The sequence below is a fragment of the Alosa sapidissima genome, chromosome 5 (genome assembly GCF_018492685.1).
Source record: "Alosa sapidissima isolate fAloSap1 chromosome 5, fAloSap1.pri, whole genome shotgun sequence".
Classification (NCBI taxonomy): Eukaryota; Metazoa; Chordata; class Actinopteri; order Clupeiformes; family Clupeidae; genus Alosa; species Alosa sapidissima.
Window position 1 is genome coordinate 22,778,536 of NC_055961.1, and position 24,198 is coordinate 22,802,733.

At 41.0% G+C, this 24,198-nt stretch overlaps 1 protein-coding gene across 2 annotated transcripts in view; it reads right to left on the bottom strand.

Annotated features, from left to right (window-relative positions):
- jakmip2 (janus kinase and microtubule interacting protein 2) overlaps positions 1-24,198 on the bottom strand; it is a 43,295-nt gene that overhangs the window by 11,002 nt on the left and 8,095 nt on the right. For both annotated transcript variants that reach the window (XM_042093161.1, XM_042093162.1), the window contains exons 2-14: positions 13,056-13,299; positions 12,045-12,542; positions 10,039-10,248; positions 8,868-8,966; positions 8,361-8,507; positions 7,918-8,058; positions 5,720-5,776; positions 5,485-5,607; positions 5,233-5,361; positions 4,802-4,885; positions 1,933-1,995; positions 1,643-1,741; positions 1,347-1,445 (exon numbers count right to left, since the gene is read on the bottom strand). In XM_042093161.1, the coding sequence (XP_041949095.1) occupies positions 1,347-1,445; positions 1,643-1,741; positions 1,933-1,995; positions 4,802-4,885; positions 5,233-5,361; positions 5,485-5,607; positions 5,720-5,776; positions 7,918-8,058; positions 8,361-8,507; positions 8,868-8,966; positions 10,039-10,248; positions 12,045-12,542; positions 13,056-13,184 (1,878 nt within the window). In that variant the 5' untranslated portion in view covers positions 13,185-13,299. The remainder of the gene's footprint in view (positions 1-1,346; positions 1,446-1,642; positions 1,742-1,932; positions 1,996-4,801; positions 4,886-5,232; positions 5,362-5,484; positions 5,608-5,719; positions 5,777-7,917; positions 8,059-8,360; positions 8,508-8,867; positions 8,967-10,038; positions 10,249-12,044; positions 12,543-13,055; positions 13,300-24,198) is intronic.

Below are 24,198 nucleotides of genomic sequence, written 5' to 3' on the forward strand. Positions count from 1 at the left end.
GGAACATATTTGTACGTAAGACCTGCTGTGAGAATTAAACATGGTGAAGGACCTTTTAGTTGCTATGTGGTTCAGATTTGGAACAAACTTTGGGATGACTTCAAAAATGTTCCAACTGTTGCTAGTGTCAACTACTGTAGCTTCAACACATCAAAGGCACCCTCTGTTTATCAGATGCACTCTGTTTTATGACTTTTAATTAAATTAATTTAATTCAATTGTATGTACTTTACTTTTTGACCTATTCTTAAGCTCTTGACCTTTTATGTTTTTATTTACTATTACCATTCTTTGCTTGTGTAAACACATTGCATTGCCCCTGCGTATATATAATTGCCCCTGCGTATATATAATTCCCCCTGCGCTATTAGGGCTGTCAAAATAATGTGTTAATTTGATTGATTATTTACAGACAAAATAAAGTGTTAAAAAAGATAACGCTGATTAATCACATTTCGTAGTGACTTTTGACCCAGTGCAGTCTGGCTACAGTGACTGAAGGAGGCAGACGAGAAAGCACTGCTTGGTCCTCCCTTACAGAAATTTCAGGTTTCTGGCGAAGTTGCCGCAAATTTGCGGCAAGGTCATATTTTCACATGCAAATTAGGTTTCTGGCAAACAGTTGCGGTTAACTTTTGGTAATGTCTCAGCAATTTTTCAGCAATGTCATTATGCAAATTAGGTTTGTCACCAGAAGTTCACTGGAAGTTTGCCATTATTGGTTAAGTGTGATGGAAAATCACTGGCGAACACATTTGCCACCAGTGGCAAATTTCGCATTGTTGCCAGAACTTTGCTGGAAGTTTGCCTTTAGCCGGCCAACACTGGCAAACTTCTGGCAATATTTTCAAGTGAACTCATTTGTTTCCCACAAATCACCCACAAGTTTGTTGCAAATCTGCCGCAAACATTACATTTTTGTAAGGGCTGTGAATGAAACATTTAGCCTACATTTAAACAAACACCCAGACCAAACCTGTTGACAGGAGCATCATTATCTACTATTTCTGCAGTAAGGAATTTCTGTTGCCTACCATAAGAGTTCGTCAAGTCTGAAGCATCACCTCAAAGCAAAGCAATCCGGAGGTACAAGTTAGCACAGCTGTTGATGATAATAATGCTAGCCGCCAGCCTTGTCAAAGTTAACTTGGCAAACTACCCTTATTTCCATTCCAATAACTTCACACATTACATTTCCGTTCTTGTTTGTAGAACTACTTCTTTCCGCCACATACAGTCTCAACTAATTTCTCAGCTTGCAGGACAAACTGCCGTTACTAGTTCTAAATGGATGGTTGCTGTGACCAAAGGCCAGTCTTTAGTTCCATCTCTCCAAGGTGCTTTACCTTCACCCCCTCTTTCATACAGTAGATCTGGAGAGCGCTGACTCCTTCAGAGAATGGGTGGATCCGGAGGTTAAAAGGAGGAGACCTCCTCTCTCGTTCCTTTAAGAAATAAATACATACTAATTTCATCACCTTCAAATATCCATCAGATTACAAAGATGACCACCTCTCAGATTATATTATATTTAAACCTCATGTGCTTATAAATTCAGTAAAAAAAGTGCAATGTCTCATGTTTAGTTATAAATTCAGTAAAAAAAGTATAATGTCTCATGTTTAGCTGGCAGAAAAAGCACCTCTAGCTCCAAGATACGGAACTCCAGGAGCTCATTCTGGTCTTTGGAGTCTTGCAGTTCCTGATGAAGTCGCCCAATCTCACTGTCTTGCTTTTCCACCTAAGGGGAAAACAGGTGTCGTAGCAATAGAATTACTAAAGCAGCACTTTTCACCTGTCTGAATGAAATCAAGAGATCAACTTGACAATTAAAGGTTGTCTTGCAATTAAAGGTTGTTTTGCAGAGTAAAGCTATTATATTAAATTAAGCCAACTAGGGGAGGTTAAAATATGCACATGAATTAGACAAACCTTTTCCAAGAGTTCTTGGTTCCGTCGCAGAAAGAGCTGTTTCTCTTCCACCCATTTTGAGTCCTGTGAATGGAAAACAGCAGATCATGGATACTGGACGCAACGGATAGGCATATCAAGGCATATCAAATCACATGTATGTGTGTGTACAGTACATATATATGTATGTATGTACACACACATACATGTGTCATATGTTTATATATGCCTGTGTATATACACACATATATTGCATCATGTTTTACTTTCTCGTGTATCGCCAATAATATCAGTTCTTCAACAGCACCCACATTTTCTCAATGTTAGTGTAACGGTAGCCAGTATGCAGCTGTGCAGTAAGTATGCTGTGTAAACCTCCCTCCCGATGCCTTAAGAGTCGTGTTAGTGACAGAGCTAGCAGCCTGGGCTTTTAGCTCAAATGCTAGCCTGCTCGACTCCTGATCCGAGGTGCAGCTGTTTGAGGTTCGAGACCGGGCGAGTGCAGGGTCGTGTGGTAAACACAACGCCGGTTACATTATCTTAGAGTAAACAATAGGGTCATTCCACATCAATTTAACCACAGCCCACGTACTTAGGTCTCAAAAAATTCTGAAAAAATTACCAGGTGTACCTATGTTACTCAGGAGACACACTGTAAAATTACTTTTATGTAAGATTAATACTTTCCAAGATACAGCCAGTTTTACAGTGAGAGGGGTGTGTAGTTTTTTTTCGGCCTCTTTTTTTTGTCAAAGTCCACAAGCCCATAGCGCAAGAACTAAACCATGTAGGAGGCTTACATTTTGCATGCTGGCACATAAATAGGAATAGTATGTGGCAAAATCGTCACGTTTGGTCTGGATGATCCTAAACATAAAATAGGTAGGTAGTCTTATTGTTGAAACAAACCATTTTTGGAAAGAGTTTGCTTATGTTACTACTTGCCCACTTCTCTCAAAGGATTCCATTCAAACAACAGCCTCTGGTCTCTCTTCATAGACCCCATGGCCAATGTGCATATGAATGATTATTTTCTTTTCAAAAAGCACACAGCTACAATACTGCTTAAAGTGCAGTACTGAAATACTGAGATATGAATTCTCATGTGGCCTTTTTACCGTGAAATGCAAATAAACTAAACAATACACAGTTTTCTTTTTTCGAAACATACCTCAGAATTTATTGGATAAATATGTAAATATCAAAGAAAAGAAATATAAATATAATACACTGTTTTCACATCTGCTGCCTTTTAGTATGAGCAGCAAAAGATTACAATGCATAATTTTGTAGGAGCCATCCGTAAGTATAGCTACTTAAGCAGTGTCCTGTTGGAACACATTCTTCAATCAAGAACAACAATTAGATTATCCAATTTTACCTGATATGTTACAACCTTTTGACTTGGTATGTTACAATGTCCACTGACTGTTTCTGGAGCTAGAGAAATATGTTATCATAATCATGTCTGCTAGAATTGGAGGAAAATGCATGCCCCCTGCAGTCATATATGAAAGATTACATATTTAATGATAACTGTGTGAACAGTGTGGCTATTCACACATATTCTCTTATAAAACACCCTTGACTAATTGTAATTTTTTTCCCTCTTGCACAACACGGTTTGATGTTGTAGCTATTAAAGACCTTTCCTAGAAATTAAATTGTTCATGCTTGGCCTTTAAGACTTATATGAGACAGAAAGAGCCCAACAGCATTCCCTTCTCAGCTGGCCATGCCTAACCTGACTCTCGCCAGATGAATTTCGTTCCGCCTAGCTCCACTCATCCATCTGGGACCAATCCATTGGAGTGTTGCTTCAGAAGGCTGGGCCTAATCAAAAAATGCTTGCATATGATTGAATAAGCCACTTGTCCGTCATCTATTGACGTGCTACTTCAACCACTCACATCGAAGCCAACCCGTGACGCTAATAACAGTCTCACAGTCGCTTCTACGCTATGTCACATCTATGAAACTCCCGCCCTGCGTCCTGATTGGCTGTACCATAAAATCGGATGCAGAAATCACTCTCAATGGAAGAGGTCCCAGATGGATGTGAGTGAAGCTAGGCGGAGCTAAGCGGAACGAAATTCATCTGGCGAGAGTCAGGTTAGGCCATGCCAGGGAGGATCTTAAACACTACTTCCAGGCTATGGAACAGTTTTGAAATGCACATCTTACAAGCATGAATCACATTCATGTTCTCAGAAATTCATTAGGAAGAGATCAGCTAAACCTGCTCTTTGTGGTATAACTAAGTAAGGGATAATGTATAGAACGCCGGTAATTATTGGGAAAATAAGACCCGACAGGGCGAACCGGTCCCCGACGCGCAGCGGAGGGGTCTTGTTCCGCCCTGAAGGGACTTATTTTCCCAATAATGACCAGCGTTCTATACATTATCCCGCTTATTACATGGCTACTTGCCAAAATGAAATAATAAACTCCCCACGATATGACTTTAGCCTACATAGCCTAGCCTATTTGTTTGTTCATCGTGGCATTTGCTGAAACAAATAGTTTCAACAACACACGCTGAACTTGAATCAAACATTCTTTAGAACACAGCTGATCAACCGTCTGCTTTCACTTTTGAAGTTCCACTCCTTGCGTAGTGAGTGATATGAAATACCTGAATTAGAAGCACAAACTCCGTTGCCATTGACAGCGGTCATTATTTTTTTCAGAGGTCCTTTCCTCGGAAATAATGACCGCTAGAACTTTGGGAAATCCCATTCAAGTCAATGGAGCGTTCTACTTGCCTTGTGAAGAGCCATGTAATAACGACTGTTATGTGACCACCCTCCCTTCTTCCAACCCTTCTTTCTTGGTCACATGTCCCCGTCTCAGAGCCACAAGACAATAACACAAACGGTCTGGCCCTTACCTGTCCTTTGAGTGTGAGCTCCTTCTGCAGGTCCTCGATTTTGGCCTGGTAACGCTGCACATCTGCCTGAAGCTGCTCCTGAGCCTGAGAGAGACAGAGAGAGTGAGAGAGAGACACACAGAGAGAAAGGTTACCAATATTATACTACTGTATAGTACATAATACAGACACAGAGCTTGTGATAGAAAAGTGTTTGACATGGAACTCCAGATGAACTGATTTAGTTCCACTACTTGCAGTAGCAGCCCAGAAGTGCTAGTATCCATGATTCTGAATCAGTAGAAGCAGACAGGTCTTATCATTCAAACGTCACAGACTGGAACGGTACTGGAAGCCCGAATATTTACTATTCTATGACAGTATTACAAAAGTGTCTTTTCTAGGCTGCAGTGTGTCTCAAGTGCGGGTGATGGATCAGGCTCTGTGTGTACCTTGGCCTCCATCTCCGCATCCAGCATGCCTCCCTTCTGCTCCTGCAGGAGAGCGTATGCGCGCTGAAGAGCCTGGTACTCCCGCGTCAGCTGACGGAAGCGCAACTCTGCCTCCTCACGAGCCAGACCCTGCACACACACACACAAAGAGGGTAAGAACAATCACACCCTCGGAACAATTTAGGCTTAAAGAGGCAGGTTACATTTGTACACAACAGAAGAGATCCACAAGGCATTTGAACATATTCTAACCTCGTCCAAATCCTCGTCTGGAGTAGCAGGAGTCCTATCCATTCTCAAGGAAGCTACTGACGAGGTCTCTGAATCCATTGACTCCTCATCGTACCCAAAGAAGGTGTCCACAACAATGTGCCTCTGCATCGCAGAATCATTAAGTGAGGAAAGGCCCTTCTCACAGCTACAACAGCCTTACAAAAACATTTCACATTGGAGACATTTCACTGCCTTCTATTGCAATAACACTTACCTTGATGGGTCTGGAACTTCGTTTATGTCTCTTTTTCCTTAGCAATTTCTCTCGGTCCTGTGACAGGGTGAATCAGTCAGACAAGGACAAAACACTACAAACATCACACAACACAATACTCAAAAGTACAGATGTAGCCTGTATGTACTGTGTGAATATGTAAAAAATGTAGATAAGATTATGTTATCTGGCAGGCAATGATATCTGTCTTGGATATGAAAACTGCATGCTTTTGTACCAAATGTGCAAACTTACAGGACACTAGATATACCGTGGTGTGGTGCATATACTGCTTCAAGCACTGAAAGAGTACAGTACCATTTGAATCCTTTACATTTTAAGAAAGGATTTGAAGAGGAGACAGAGGAAACATGTTTTGTTGTAGTGATCAATTGAGGGTGATTTGTTTTAAATTGGGGATATCGCTTTTACATTCCATTATGAATGAGCTGACAATGTTCTATGAAGATGGGCCATTTGTATTAGCTTAGCTACTGAATTTTATTGGCCAAATTTAGCCCAGAGATGATTCCAAAAGGGTAGATTACAATCTTAGCCATTTTCCCGTTGAGAGAGAGAGAGTGCAAAACAGCATTATGTCCAATATTCCAATATGTGGTTTAATGTTATATTTTATATATTTTTTGCTATATTTTTCATTAGTGCAGTAGGTCACTTTGACCCTGAAGTAGTAGCGCTCCTACTGGTCTCTATATGATATATATGATTTCTGTACTGTGTGTTCCCAATCAGGGAAAATGTAATTGTCATTACTGATTGCTTGTATGGAGTCAAATGCCATGTACTATACATCATAGATTAGGGTAGCCTGGATGTCGTCTGACGTCTTGGGGGATGCATTGGGGGGCTGGGCCCGTCCTGGAAGACATCTGTGCCCGTCCTGGACGAGCTTGGCTGCACCAACCAACCCACCCCACTTCCCCAATCCCATGGATTGATTTTGAACAGTAATTTGATGTAGGCCTATATAGGTTGTCAATATAGCAATTATCAAATAAACTGGTAAAATCTGTATTATTCTGTAGACTATCAGAAACATTAACTAAGCCTTAATAGCTTATCACCTTTATGGAGAGGTTTTAGTGGTATAGTTTAGGCTACTTGACTTCTGCACTAACCAGTCATCTGATGACAAATATAGGACTTATCGGCCCGCAGGTAGGCTGTCTCATATCGTAGTTAGTAGTAGTAGTAGTAGTAGTAGTTTCTGGGTTTGTTTGATTTCGCTAACGTCAGACCTAGTCGGAGAACATAGGGGAACTTCATGTTAAGGCACCAGGGCCGAAGTTATCCGTAACATTGGGGCTAACTCCCTTTTCCCTCTATCTGAAAATGGTTAGCAAATGAATGAGGACTTCGGTTTTGTCTGCGTTATCGGAGTTATTTTTTGCATTTTTTTCAATATGACTCGCTCCAGTCTCAACAGCACGTCTACTTTCTCCATAGGCATCTCAGTTCTTAACAGACATACCTCTCGCTTTCTCTCTCCATCCCTGCCTGCGCACGGGGCTCTCTTAAAGGAGCTGCACCAATTTACAACAGTAGGTTATGTTGTGTAGATACAGTTAAGCTATTTGGGTTTAAGTATGCAAATGACCGTGATTTCCTTCTCCCTCGGGGGTTATAAGATCTACACTCTATAGGCTACCCCAAACATCTAGATTTTCATATTAGAATGTTTTGTCAAGTGTAAGTTTGTAATTGCCATTCTTATTGGTTTAAAGGATGTTACGCCCAAAGCACACCCATGACTGATTAAGAAACATAAGAACTACCCTATTGCACCCGGCACCCAGCTTTTGATCACAAAATCACGTCATTAAAGTAGTGATTGTGGACTAGCCATGCCTTTAATGTCTATAAACTTTGCGCCCCTGACCATCCGTTTCTGATCGCCAATATAGGGCCCTACATTTTTACCAACACCATTGACAAAAAAGTAATGGCTAACTAGCTGTAGCTTGAATCATATGATTCACTTAGAATCAATATCACCTTGTTTCATGTGAATTAGTTACCAAAAATTACCAAAAATAGGTGAAAAAGAGATAAAATAACAAAAATGTTGACATACACCAGCAGTAGTGTAGCAGCAGTAATACAAGTCATATGACCTGCAATCAAATCGCATCAAGAGTTCAAATTGTGCATAAAACACATTAAAAGCTTTCACTTACTCTTGTCAGTTCATCTATCATAGTCTGTTGTTCGAGAACCTGAAGCTTAAGGAACTCAATCTCCTGGTCATCGTGAGCCTGGTCAAGGTCGTTTAAGGACTTCAGCTTCTTTAGTGGAGGATGAGAACTAATTTTCTCTTTCTGAGATAGAGGGAACACAAAAGTTATATATACAGTACATCAACAGCTAACACAGCCCCACAGATTTGTACAAACGTCCTTACAGAAGAACATTTACATACTGCGTATTAATTATTATCTATAGTACACGCATCAGTCAACTTCAAAGCACCTAACCCTAACCTTAACCCTAACCCTTGCCTAACCCTAGTGCCTTTCATGTAGCGCTGCCTGGAAGACGACGTTGGGAGCTTAAACCACCAAACACCCATACAGTATGATTTGTATTAGCCTTAGGGGCATGAGGAGCACTCTCTACTCACCATTTCCATGTTCTCCCTGGTCAAACCCTTCAGTTTCTCCTCCATTCGCTGTAAAGACTGAGTCAGCTCATCGTTCCTTTTATTCAACAGCTTGTTCTTCTCCAACATGGGTTTGCACTGCTTCTCTGACTCCCGCACACGTTTCAACTAATGAAAGAGGGACAGAGAGAAAGAAAAAGAGAAAAATAAAGTCCATGCGTATAACATCATAAGCACTTGTAATGGCCTGAAAACTCAATTGTAATCAGTTTCTTTCATTTATGTCGTGCCATTAACAATCAACAATGACTTGACACTACATACACCCCTAGACACACCTAATTTGACTACATTTTGAAGCTCTGCATCTAGGCATAAATATGTATGTTTTATTTTACATTTCCACTTTTCTGGACAATTTGGAAGATCAAAAGTAGAGCAAAAATAATCTGTGCATAACGATTAACTTAAGTGGACCAGCGCAGTCTTGGCCAGTACGACCAGTACATCTCCCACCAAAGTTCCTACCAGCTCATTCCTCTCCTCGCCCAGCAGTGTGTTGCGATCCTCCAGCTTCCGGATGGTCGAGTTCAGCTCAGCCACACGCCTTTGATTCCTTCTCATGTCCTACATACAAACACAGGCAGGCAGGTTAGGGGTGTTATAACAACCCAACTTTTGCTGAAACACGATTCTACCCCCCCCCCCCTTACTTTCCTATTTCAAAACGCCCCCCTCACACACACACACGTTTAAAAAGCTTGATACGCCTCACATACACACACACACACACACACACACACACACACACTTATGCTTCTCATATACAGAGCAATTGATAAAATAGTGGTGGATTTAGCAATACACCATACATAATACCATATCATACACATGTTTACATGTGTAGGTCAAAAGGTCTGGTTGAAATTTTCATGGTCATGGGACTCAGACACAGGAAAAAGTCCCTTCCTTCTTCTTAGATGGCAGCATAACACTGTTATCTCTTGAGGAAGGAATTCTGATAACACAAATGTTGTGTAATGTTTTAAAACCCTTTTTTTCTGATAACTGGTAAATAGAAATCATGTGCAGATATCCGTCACAAATGAACTTAACTCATGAAATAATTTTGGATTATTGCAGCAGCATGAAGACACATCCCACAAGCCACTAAGTTTCACTGATTTGTTATGCACCAGCCACAAGCTCTGAAGCAAATCCCAAACACATCTTCCCATCTCCCAGCAAAAAGGTAAGATTTATTTTACTTTATCACATATGACCGTGTTATATCTTTTAAATGAAAATGTCAGTGTCAGTGACGGTGACGGAGGCTAATAATTGAATTTAGTGGCAAAATTAGACAATCGGACTGAAGCACTGAACAAAAAAGAAACCTCCTTACATTTGTATGTCTGAAACACTGCATAATCACATTTGATCTTATACAAAGCCATGTTTCATATGCAGTACTAGACAGTTTGAAAAAGGGAAAAAAAAACCTTTGGGGCTTAGAATGGCTAAAATATAGCACTCAGCTTATAGTAGCATCCTGACTTGTGGGAATGTGGAACAAAACCTTCATAAGCATTACATCAATTTGTGGCTTTGCACATCCTGTAACAACACAAAACAGCTACGAGTGAAGCTAAGGCTGCTTCCCAGATGATGTCTAGCTCGTATAGGCGTAGAGACTCACGGGGCTCCCGCAGTACTCGGCTCCGTCGCCTGCCCGGCCAGGGATCTCCCTTTTGGGGCTGCCCAGGTTGCACTCAGCCTCCTTCACCAGAAAGAGCTGCTCGTCCAGGGCATCCTTCTGTAGCTGCAGCTTCTGTAGGAAGCCTGTGGCTGTCTCCAGTTCCTTCTCCAGGGCGAAGACGGTGCGGTCCTTTGCTTTGATCTCATCCACCTAAACCAAGAGCAACATCCATATTTGGACAATCGGATTAAAATGCATTCATCATCCATTCCATTTACGATTTAAAAACACTGATGAAATCTAAAAGTTGATTGCTGAGGTACTGGATTTAAAAGTGACAAAGTGGTTAAGTAATATAAGAAGCTATGTGTTGATGCTTGAGTAACAAGCATCAACACATAGCTTGAGAACTAAATGTCTCATGCAATGAAATGGTAGGTTTTCGCAGGGATTCTATTTATAGCCGGGCCTCTGATAATAGCCAGGGTCGTGGTCGATTCGGACAAATAAAGGCCGGCCCCCAAATACAAGCCGGGGTAATAATTGGCTATCAGTAGGGCTATCAGTCCACAAGCACTAGAATACATTGTTTCGATTTAACTCAATGAAATAAAAGAGCATTTAATATTTTATATTAAAATAAATATTTTATATTGTTGGTTGGTTTAATAGTAGCCAATGAAAAGTCATTGTACACTATGGGTCTCCAACAAGTTGCTCTCAAGATACCAGTCGCTTGCTGCCCACTTCTGAGCTTGCCAGAGGCTGAAGCAGTTATTAGGCTTACTACATTTAAACACAATTGTTGCCGCGCTAAAGCTAGTGCACAGAGCCCATTCACTGTAATGTAAGTGTCTTGGAAAAAAATGTCTCCACCATTATGAGGCTAAATATTATGTGGCTACTTTTGCTGTGCGGTGTCACACCAAATCCCTTTTCATTAAATTAAGCTTTTCAACGGCAAACGGCATTTGTTTGTTGGGGAAAGATGGATAATAATATATGTTTGTACATTATGCGGTAAATGGTGAGGATTCCGTTCCACTGACACAAAAAGGCTGCCAATGGGAGCCGCATCAACAATAGTGTTCCAGGTTCTAAATAAACTAAAAAAAGAGCACTGCTAGAGTTACTTTTGTCAGAGTGCTATTCAAGAGTTTGAAAACTGCTAATACGAACAACTCATACCAACTGTCGGGGAAAGCTTTCCTTCCCATTGAATAGTGTGTGTGTGAATTGACTGAAACCTCAAGGAAACGTCAAGAAAAATGTACTACTTGTACTACTTTTTTTTGCATATCTGGGCTTGTCAACCAGATAGCCATATATGTCGGGCTAATGAATGTCTGGCCACTTGCTAACGTCGTCTACCAATTGGTCTACCAATTCTGTCAGCTCAGGGTCAGGCAGACAATCGCTATTCACTAAGTCTAATTTATTAAGGATACGGCCCTTGGGTAACAATGACTGTGCATACCTTGACAGCACAAGCCTTCTTAGTGTTTCAAAAATAGCGATTTTGATGCGATCATAGTAGTGCCCCTAGCACTCCCATTCAAAAGGCCATTTGACCCTAAAACCCGAAAATGTGGTCAATCTTAAAAGCGGCGCTTACTTCGTAATTATGCTTTTAAACGAAAGTTTGACTCAGGTATATTCAGAAAAAGACCCTGCATTTTGGTTGCATTTTGGAGAGTTTTACTTTAAGGGAGGGAGTCTAATAGACACAGCACTGATGTCAAAGCCGGCTTATGTCAGCCACATGACAGAGAGTAATAGATGCTGGACCAAAAAAGTGTAGACCCTCACATCTCCCTTTGGGGATCAATAAAGTATCTATCTCTCTATCTGACATGCCAAAGTGCCCTAACATCCAATGACCAGCCGATATGTAAGTTGTGTCCATAAACCACACTTGGGGTTGGGACATCTAAAGGATCATTGCTGTGGAGGTGCCTGGCTGCAGTGGGGTCAAAGGGCAGAAGCACTGTTAAGGGCTGTCGTACCAGCCTGCGTATGTCTCTCTCGCAGTCCCACTTGATCTTGGTGATCTGCTCCTGGTGCATCTGGTGCTCTGAGCGCAGGTCTCCCGCCTTCATCTTGTCCGCCTGGATGATGGTGCTGAGCGCCTCGTCCGTCTGCTTCTTGGAGGACTTGAGCTCGGCGATCTCCTGCAGGAGCTTGACGCGCTCCTGGTCAAAGAAGCGCCGCGCCTCCTCCTTGGCCTCCAGCGTGAGGGCTGTGCGCACCTTCTCGCCGCTGCCGTCGCGCAGTGCGCTCATGGCCGCCTTGAGCCGCTGGATCTCACCATCCTTGATCTTGCCGTGGCGCAGCAGCTCCTGCTCGTGCTGGCGCACCAGGCTCTCCCGCAGCGCCTGCAGCTCCTTCATCTTCTCTTCGTGCCACTTGGCCCGCTGCTCGGTCAGTGCCACTGTGTGCCGGTGCTGCTCCTGCTCGCGGATGCGCTTGGCCTCCTGCACCTTCTCACGTTCCAGCTTAGTCACCTGTGGTGGGAGAAAGGCACAGACGACGTGCAACAGTTACGCAAGACGCTATCAGTATGGTCACACAAGACTGGAGACTAGAGAGTTACTATGGCTCTACAATCTGAGGTGGAAAACTCCTACCACTTATTCCAACCATTCACTACACCAGCTGATTCTAACTAGCACTAGAACTTTTCAGCCAGACAGATTTAGGGTTAGAGTTGTCCACCTCTGTCTACTGAGAGTATTGGAATTTGAACATTTTATAAAAACGAATGATTTTTGTATTTATAAGTAGTTTATGTTCTGTTATGTGTTATTGGGATAACCAACGCCAGATTGGATGCCAAAAACAGAGTACCTTCCCAGGCAGATAAAGTCCAAATGAATTTTACTGAAAAGGTGTCTGAGTTATTGCTCCAGGTCTATTCATGATCACTGTCACTTCAAACCTCTCTGTTATAAGTACATACACTAATTACAACAAACATGTCTACATTTTATGTGTAATTCAAGGCATGAAAGGCCTACCTTGCATTTTTCCTGATGCAATTCGATTTGAATGTCCGTCAGTTTCGACCTGAGGTCTTCATTGGCAGCCTGTAGGGCAGAGATTAGTGCTTCGGGCTTTTCGCCCTTAGTACGGGCCTTCTTCGCCATGACAATGAGTTGCTACAATTCCTCCTCAGACACGTTCATTTAATCCACTTCCACTGCTTCAAAGAATTAAGTTTCCAATTTTTCCTCTTCTTCATATTCCTTGGGGACAGTAGACCTATGACATGGAAGAAAAAAAAAAGAAAAAAGTTTTTAGAATTTTGACTGCATTTTTGATAGGACAGTGAGAGACTGACAGGAAATGAATGGGAGAGAGAGAGACACTGTGGGATCGGGAAATGACCCAGGTCAGACTTGAACCTGGGGCCCCGTGGGCTCTTGGACCCGTATATGGTACGGGCGCTGTAGCCAGTTGTGCCACAGCACCCCCTACACAGAACTTTCAAACTTTTCACCAGTACACTATAAGCTACCCATGTAGTTCTGCAGACAGCAGCTCAAAAAATGGATCCGCTGGAATAGACCTGGCCCAGGTCTGATACAGTGCAGCGCCGGGATCTATTCAGGAAGTCAGCCACAATGTGGGATTAGCACGTCCACCACACCACCAGTCATCAGAGTGATCGGCAGCGACGTTGTGTCTGTTAGCTGGACCTTCGACCTTCCCCAGCAGTTGCCTCGCCACACACATATCATTGCTAATGGGCTTTGACTGAATCAGACCCAGACCAGCCAAGAGAGTGCAGACATTGTGCTGATATCATCAATCTTAAGAACAATGAAAAAAACAGTAAGATCAGGCATAGGATTTTACTCACTAAGTAGGAGCTGTCTTCAGCTTGATGTGAAATCAATACAAGTTATTTTGGTGTGTGCTTCTCTGAGGATGTCCGTAAACACAAAGATGCTCTTAAAGGGGATTTATGAAACTTCACCAAGTATTGCTTTGACTATGAAACTGCTGGCTGTAGCCACTTGAGCTTGGTAAAACCGATTGTTTTTTTTTTTTTGTACAAACAGTACTCTGTGACCTCGAGAAATCTATGTGAAAACTCAACGGATTTCTCCGTACATTCGGCACACATCTGTATTGATTACAGTAACGTCCTGTACGTACAGTAAATGGTTTGGTACGTATACATGCGTATACATGTACCTTTACACTCTACTTACATCAGATCTGGAAATAGATGGTTTAGACTGAGGTGAGTTAGAGACGGGCTAGAATAAAAGGATGAAGGTGCTCTGTGTTACTGATCTAAAATGAGAGATCACCTAAGCTACACTGACGTGAGTTAGCGCAGAGAAGAGCGAGAGCATGTGTGCGAACAGTCTCTCCAACAGCCTGCCGAGCTGCAGGTGGGATGGGGCCCTGGGGAGGGACTGCCAACATGACCAGGCGTCGCCTTGGCAACATTGTACTGCAGCAATCTCCTGCATGCCCGCACACACACACACACACTGCACATGCTGCTGTGCTTCTTGCCAGCCAACAAAGACTATGGGCTGTGGGGTAGAGAGGAATATGGAGTTCTTGTCCAGTGTCCCATTTAAGTCAACTGACCATCAGCCAGAGACATCCTGCTGCTTCACACACAGTTAAAGTTGTTTCTGACCTTCTTAGGTAACTAGTGAGGCACAAAATGTTCAATAGTTAACTAGTGAAGACAGAAATGCACACTAGTTAAACACTTTTTGTGCCTTGCTAGTTAACTAGTGAGGCACAACAATTGTTACTAGTTGACTAGTGAATGCCAAATGCCAGCTAGTTAACTAGTTGGAGTCTTTTACCTTTACTAGTTAACTAGTGAGGCTACAAAATGTTTATTATTAAACTATTTCAAGCCAAACTTAACAAAGAATGATAATGAGGAGGTGGGGAGAAGTATGCTGAAGTTTCCTTTTGGCTCCCCAGCAAGAACTCAAAATTTAGTGAGGTGCAATAAGAGTCAATTGTTAACAAGTAAGTACCAAATCTCTAGTTAACTAGTCAACTATTTGAGTATTTCTTCATCTGAACCGTATTTATTCACCCTTGCTTTGACTGCTTCATTTGTATGCAAGTGAACCATTGTGCACTAGTGGCGCATACTGTACACATACAAGCCTTTTGAGTATTTATGCATACTATTTTGCTATACTATTTAATATTAATTCATATTATTTTGCCCCACCTGCTTCATTTGCATGCAAGTACAGTATTGTACAGTCATCTAGTTGACTAGTGAACTAGTGGCGCATACATTCAAGCCTTTTGATTTTTTTTTTTTTTTTTTCATTTCACTAGTTTACTAGTTGGAGTCACTCTTTTTTAAATTAATTAGCTAAAGCCTTTTGGCCTTCTGTCTGAAGTCTGAAAATGCTCATTAGCTAACTAGTAAAAGCTAATATGCTCACTAGTTAACTAGTAAGAATGTATTTTGCCTTACTAGTTAAATAGTGAGGCCAAATGTGTTTACTAGTTAACCAGTAAATGCAAAATTGGGTACCAGTTAACTAGCTACTTATTGAACTAGTAAGGTCCAAAAAGAGCAACTAGTGAGCGTTACATGTGCACTAGTTAACTAGTGAAATGTTTAGCTGTCGTGCATTAACTAGTGAAAATGTTAGCGCCTTACTAGTTAACTAGTGTGCCCGGGTCATCAATTAGTGTACTAACTAGTAAGGTCCAAAACACCTTCACAAGTTAATTAGTAGAAACTTTGGTCGTTAATAAGTGACTCTTCTTGCACAACACTAGCTAACAGGTAGGGTCCAAATTGCCCTCACTAGTTAACTAGTGGACATTTTGCCCCTTAATAGTCAACTAGTTATGCTTCTTGCACCTCACTAGTGAACTTGAGAAGGTTGAAATTACCCTTACTAGTTAACTGGTGGGCATTTTGGGCTGCACTCGTGAACCGCTGTCTTGCCTTGCCTAACCTAGTTAACTAGTGAGCCGTTTTGCCTTGACTTGTTAACATGTAAGCTGCACATTGAAGCCACTAGTTAACTAGTTATAGTTTCTCAGGCCAACATGGTAACTAGTGCACAACATGCAAATGCAGTGGGTGGGGATAATGGCCATTTTCTGTGTCTTGATTGGTTGGTATGTTTTATTTTGAACTGGGAAGCCAACAGGAAGCCTCAGTGTGCAGTGCACCCCGCCTCCTCATTAGCATTCTGTGCAACTAGTTAACTAGTGACAATTCTTGTACATCTTCACTAGTTCACTAGTGTGGACAAAGGAGGCTTGAACTAGTTAACTAGTGAACATTCTGGCTTGAACTAGTTAACTAGTATACACTTTATGTCTCACTTGTTAACATTTACTAGTTAACTAATAAGCATTTATGGCTCTGACTAGTTAACTAGTAAGGCCAAATATGTGGTCACTAGTTAACTACTGCACATTTTGACCCTCACTAGCTAACTAGTAGAAGCATTTTGGCTCTCACTAGTTAACTAGTGCAAAAAATGTGGTTCACTAGTCAACTAGTGTCACTAGTATTGTAACTTGATATCAAGATGTCGGAATAAATGTTAATTCGGCTTGCCATACATGCCCGCACACACACACAGGCTCTTTAGTCAATCATCTCTCTGCAATCAGAGCGGAGTCACAGGTTATGTGATGCAATCGTGTGAGATGATTATATCTGTAACATTGCAGATTGGAAAGAGCAACACCACGTGCACAACTAAGACTCTAAGCTGAAACTGTAAGCTTACAATGTCAACCAAGTTCTTACAATATTGTGTGCTAGAGCTTGGGGATGTTTCAGGCATGATGGTCTACGCTTTCCATATCATAGTAGTAGTCTTATAGCTAAATTCTGAACTAAATCCTCAATAATTCTCTGTTATTTACTTAGGTTACAGTGAGGTTGAAATATAAAATAGTAATTAACATGGTCCATATGTCATGCCGACAAAAGATGGAGGGTATTGAGCTTTGAGAAGACAGAGAACCAGTTCTGAAAAGAATGACATGTCTCTGCAAGTAGCTATTTTGTGAAATCCAAAGGCTATCTTTCCTAATCTCCCTCATCTCTTTTTCATTTAACAGAGATGAGAACATTCACCATTAACCTTTCTTAAAACACAGGGATCCACAGAACAATCCCCCTCATTCATATCACATGTAGACAAGTTCACAAACAACAACCTGACACTTGGCTAGTCCAGTGTAATTACAGTCCATGTGACTCCACAGTGTGAGGAGGTCTGAGGGAGAGACTGTTGGCATGTCGCCTGTGACTAAACAGCTGGCTGCCACTGCAATCAGCTGAGGTCTTATCTGGGACCACAGTAAAGATTTGGCTTGAAGGGAAAAACGTTCACGTTCCTCAGACGCTGAAATTCACTTCATTCAGAAGTATGTAGTCAGATATATTATTACTGCATATCATTTACTGTGATAATTTTTCTATATTGTGAGAATACTTCATTCTGCAATATTGACAACATAGTTGTGTGATGTTTTTGCATATCGTAGTGTGAAATTTGCACAGTTTTCCATATTCAAAAAAGTGCCCATGTGTATTGTTTTGCAAAGCTGTAAGCACAATCTGTTTTTTAATTGGACACAATTATCAAGATGTATTATAGCATGATGTGTTAATGCAGTATAAATATATCTACACACTTTATAAGATTTCATTGTACCATATCATGTTGTATATTGGCATTTTTCCTCAGCATATCGAGATCAGAGTTTCTTAGCCATAATCGCCCAGCCCTAAATGAATTATTTCTTATCCATGGGGAGTGTCTGCACAATGTCTGCCTATTTATGCACAGTGACACAATTATGTAAGGGATAATGTATAGAACGCCGGTCATTATGGGGAAAATAAGTCCCGACAGGGCGAACCGGACGCGGAGGGGTCTTGTTTCGCCCTGAAGGGACTTATTTTCCCATGATGACCGGCGTTCTATACATTATCCCGCTTATTATACGGCTACTTGCCAAAACGAAAAAATAAACTCCATGATATGTCTCTTTACACTTATTTGTTACCGTTTCGTCGTGGCTTTTGCTGAGAAACAAATAGTTCGCAACACACGCTGAACTTGAATCAAACATTCTTTAGAACACAGCTGATCAACCGTCTGCTTTCACTTTTGAATGAAGTTCCAAGCGCAAACTCCGTTGCCATTGACAGCGGTCATTCTTGTTTTCAGAGGTCCTTTCCCAAGAAATAATGACCGCTAGAACTTTCGGAAATCCCATTCATGTCAATGGAGCATTCTACTTGCATTGTGAAGAGCCGTATAATAAACAATGATACAATACCCCCAATATAAATAAATCAACATTTCCCTAAATTTTCTTTTAGCATGTCACCTTGAAACACCAATACATGGAGGACTTGTACATTAGTGGGCAAATACTGTCTGCTTGGTCCTTTCTTCATCTTGTGTCATGGTGAAGTGCTATTCATCTCCTCTACTGTGAATGATCTCTTATCAAACAAATTGCTGACACACTCTTGCTACTTTATCCAGCGGAACATCCCCACGATTATGATTAACAGTTGACTGGACTGAGGAGGCACAACACAATGGATTAATCTCCTTAACTCATTGTTGATCCAAATTGCAAATTGCCCATGGCCATCCTCACCCCAATAGAGCAGATCTATTTATTCAACATCAGTCCTCCTAGCTAGCCAGCCACCAGGCAGACACAACTGTCAGCATTGTGAGATGGATCAATTACCACACAACTATGTCAATTGTGACCACATAAAGTATGTCAGTGGTGACCACAACTATGTCAATGGACCAGAAGGGGTTGGTTTTCCAGTGTGACCTTGCCGCTAGTACTGCACAGTAGCAGAATTGCGACGGCCAGATGATGTGCTCTGATGTGCAGGAGAGTTGCTACCACTGAGAACAAGCGCTCTCATTTAAATCCTGTAACGCTAATGCTTGTAGCCATATTAGTGCTTCCCTTATGCGCTTACAAGGCACCCTGGTACATGGTAAAATGCCTAGATTAATCAAATTCTCCTTTTCTCTGTGTTGTATACAATCATCTGTCTCTGTTATTATAGTTAAAACTTTGTCTTCTAGTGAAACAAAATATAATTATAAAACAAAGCATAGTAGAGCATAAAATAAAGGCAATATGCTTTGCAAACTAATAGCTTCAGACACCATTAAGGTAACACTGTGTCTGCACTTTGACTAAAAATTCACATGCACTCAAGCTCAACAAGAGCCACTCCATGTGTTGAACTCAGCCGAGCTCTTAATATTTCATTACAGGAAAAACAGGTCTCTCACGCTACACATGATTCATTCAATGGTGGTCCTGCAGCTCAGCTGGCTGTAACATCTACAAAACCCAGGCCATGAGTTCTAGATCCAAAACAGGACAAGTAATAATATCATACATTACAGGGTTCCCACTCCATGACTTTTCCCTGACAAAAAAAAAATGGAATTTCCATGGCCTACTATATAATGAATGATACAGACCAAAGCTTTCAGAGCAGCTGCGTAGCATTCAAGAATATTTTACTTTTTAGAGCAGGAGATGAATAAATGGGCATTAAATACACAAAGTTGGGCTAACCACAACTACTCAAGCAAGCAGTAAAGCTAATAAGATACACCAGTTCTGCATGGACAAATATTTGTCCTAATGTATTTTGGCAAGTAAATTTTAAACTGATACAGTAAAATTCCCTGATATTCCATGACTTTGTCCTAAAAAATATAAAATTCCCTGGCTTTCCATGTCTAGGTATAGACTTTCCAAAATTCCAAGATATTCCAGACATTCCATGACCCATGGGAACTCTGACATTACCTATTACTATACCTTAACAGTAGGCTACTAAAAGTATGGGTAAAGGGCACCTGCTAAATTATTAAATGCAAATGTAGACTCACTGCAGTCACAAGTGGTCACACACCACATAATATTCTCCAATATTCCTCTACAGATCCTCACGTTCATGTCATATCCTCCCCTCAAACTTCTTCCAATCATAGGATGCTTTTTAGTCTGGAATAATTGCATCTGCTGTCCTAATTCTAACTAATCCAAACTGATGGTACAGGACACAGTGCCAAAGTTGAACCTTTTTATATAAAAGAAAATATTGTGTTGTCAGACACTGTGACCTCAGATCATCTTCTGTGAAACCATAATCCACAGAGGACATGTAGAACAACACTGTGCACTCTCTGCATCAGTGTTTTGGCAACAGGGAAAGAAAAAAGAAGCACACTTGGCTACTGTAGACCCTGTCTGGCTCCCCTTGTGCACAAAATGAATGGCCAAAGTCAAGTGGCTGCCCTGTGTTGATAAGTGACACTGTGTATCTCAAGGGGTTATGTTCCTACACAAGCTGCAATGACTCACAGGGAGGGCACCGGAGGCAGGGATTTTGCAGGTTCAAAGTTACTTTTTTTAAGACCTTTTTAAATACTGTACCACTATGAATAACATATATTTATTTCATGGTCACATTGGCAAACAAGAACAAAGGATTTGTAAGAAAATCTGAATTTCTATGCAGAGTAATTGAATTATAAGTATATACTCTTTTGTTCCCGTGAGGGAAATTTGGTCTCTGCATTTATCCCAATCCATGAATTAGTGAAACACAATCAGCCACTGACGTTTCGGGCGCTAGCGATGTTTCGGGCGTTAGCCCTTCATCAGACAAACGCCCGAAACGTTGCATTAAATTAATCATTCATTGGGAGCTATTGGTGTAGCGGACTTTCATTCATTCATTCAGTATTGCCCTTTTTGTCCAGCACCCAACTAAAATTTGGATGTACGTGCTTTATTGTTTTTTTTTACAGTGATTCCTTTTAATCTGACCCATAATAGCTGATGCTCCAGATGCTCAACTCATCTAAAGAAAGCCAGTGGTATTGCTTCTAATAACCTGTTTGTAATGATCAGTTGACCATTTAAAATTATAGTCAGATTTGCAAACACAATATGCCATTGGAACACAGGACAGATGGTTGCTAATAATGGACCTCGGTACACTCATTCAGTGTTGATATTTCATAAAAAGTATCCATTTCCTAGTAAAATAGCAATTTACAACATTAACATTGTTTAAATTGAATTTCTAATTGATTTGGTGTTATTTCAATGGCCAAAAATGTTGCTTTTCCCTCGAACACAAGGAAAGTGACTCAATACTTTTTAACAGTAGTGTGTGTCTGGAACATGTGGAGAAATTGATAGAGCAGAGCAGACAACTTTGTAGCCTGTCAGTTATCAGTTACACATTGGCTTCATTTGTAGTTTTAATGCAGTGTGATATATTTAGACCTTTGAGAAAAAGAGCAACATGAACCCATATAAACTATAGAGACACCCTTACACACCTTAAAACACCCTTACACAACTTGTAAGTGTCTCTGGGCAGCATCACACACTGGAGACAACTCTGTCCCAGAACAGGGCCAGCTCTGGAGTGATCCGGCCTGAATAGCACTGTCCGTCTCCATATTATGTTGAGGCTTCTGACTAACCTCACTCTCAGGAATTGCTTTCCGTGTTGGCGTGCACACTGCCTTTTGTCAAACATACCACCCTTTTGTCTTGAAGTTTTGAGTTATGTGTGTTACCTGAATGTTTAAATGATCAGTAGCAGTTGCTTGCGGTAAGCCCTGTAATGTGTATGAGCTCGGAGCTCATTAGAGACCATTACTTCTAATTGCCTGATCAGTGCAGGTCCAGTGAGAGATGTTGGCATTGCAGCTGGTTGTGAACACGCCCACTGAGTGCAATGTATATCGGCATTTATGGATGCTTAGATTATGAATAACCATGAGGTGAGTGTTTTGTCTTTTGTGATGTGACTTTTAGTGCTATAGTGGTCAGCCCACTTTTGTAGATCACTTATGGATGTTGCTAGCTAAGTGAAGGCAGCAACTTTGTTTGTGTGGTAGTGAGCCACACTAGGGGCCTGTACTACGAAGCAGGGTTACTGGCTTATCTGGGTAACTTCGAGAGTAACTTGATCACGTGTGGCGTAACTTCCCGATTAACCCATACTATGAAAGGTGGATAGGTTTTAACCGAGGTATGCTGCCATGGCAATTTACGCTGCATCTCAAACCTGCTCCGAGCAGGTTATGTTCTTGGTTAACCCGAGGTTTCCGTTAACCACACCCTTTATAAGTACCACCCCTCCACTAACAATTCGAGACAATGTCGGCGTGCATTGGACATTGGACATTGGAGCGCAAATCGTGAGGGGCTCTCTTCGCAGGGCGAGGGGTTTTAGAGACCGCCATATATAGACTATATATATATATATATATATATATATATATATATATATATATATATATATATATATATTATCTATGAAGATATTGATTGTCAGCCGAGGGAATTTGTTATCTTTGTCAGATGATCTAGGCAAAAATCTCTAATGTGACCCGTCATAGCAATGCCCTTACGTGAGCATTCATGTATTCCATCTAATCGGTTATGCTGAACATCTGAGCAAGAATAACCTACTGTATGTCCTAAAATAAATCGGACATAAGCCTAGCCTACAGTATGCTGAACATCTGAGCAAGATTAGCCTAAAATAATTCGGACATTGCCTACAGGCCTGTAGGCCTAATAAATTAAAATCACCATTTTAACAAACTTGTTGAATTGAATGTCATATTACTGTACCCTGCAAATAAAGGCTACACATTTCCACAGCACCAGAATCCGACCGAATGCCTCCCTCAACCCCTTCCATAATCGGCCTTCCACTATTATTTGCGATGGCCAACTGCTCTGCTACTGTAAAACACTCTGGTGCCTTACAGTAGTGTTCAAAGACACCTTTTTCTTGTTAGCTGTAAAACAGAGGCAAAGTTAAGGCTATAAGCATACTAGGCCTACATGTTTTCATAATTAAGAAATATTAATGCAAGCTATGACTATAAACCACTATTCTGAATAATGTGTTTGTGTTTCATTTTCACCTGCTGCCATGTGCATTTGGCAATGGTGTTGCATCTGAAATGTTCACAGGATTAGGCATACACTAAATCAGTCAATGGGGCTACTTAAACATTCAATTATTCTTACTACTGTAATCTATATGCCCACTTCTAAATTGTGTTGCATCTGTAGGCATTTCTATGAACTCAAATCCTCCGTATTTGAAGAACAAGTCAGCTAACGTTATTATAATTGTAACAAGTTACAAAAACATAGCTGTTCATGTTATCTGGCTACCATGTTATCATGCTACCGTTGCCCAAGCCATTTAGTAGGCCTTCAAAGTATCATGGTTAAGTTTTACAAACGTTTCACTAAGGTTAGGCTGTGGCCGCCCCTACCTGAAGTGTCTGTAGAGCCACATGAATGTCAACAAATAAATTAAATTAAAATGTGTTGCCTAATTGTGTATCCTTTTGTCCAGCCTATTCTTTTAAGAATTCAGTTCATGAAACTCGGGCATTGAAACGCACATTGCAATGGGCAGGAGAAGTCTATATAGTGTCCATATTTTACACAAACTTTGAGCACAGGGAGAGTCAAAACTCTTAGGCTTATAGGCTATTAACGTTAATGTTGCTGACATGTAAACATGGGTTTGATGTTTTTTTGATACTTTATTTCCCAATTCACGAGTTGGTGCTTCTCCTGTGGCGCAACAGGTTAATGCCTTTACATTGCTTTTTCACACAGTTGACATGGGTTCAATCCTCCTCATCACACGTTTTTTTTAAATTATTATTATTTATTTATTTTTAGACCAGCAACGCTTCCTCAATTTAGGAAGGCTACAGATACTAGGTGGCCACAGAGAGTCTGACCAGCAGTCAGTGAGATGTTTGAAAACTTAACCATGATACTTTGAAGACCTACTGGCTTGGACAACTGCTGCAGCAAGACAACACCATCAGCCGTGTTAACTTGCTACAATCATCAGCTGACTTCTTCTAATTGTATAGACTAAGTCAAGTAAATTTCCCTGATTTATCAGCTGGTTCGTGGCGCAAGTACGTAGATGAATGGTTATCATGTAGGAGGTTTCATTTGGGAAGCAGGTTCGATACCCACGTGGAGTTATTATTTGGGTATTTATTTTTTTGGTGGCATATTCATGGTCCAGTGTATGTAGCGTACTACAGA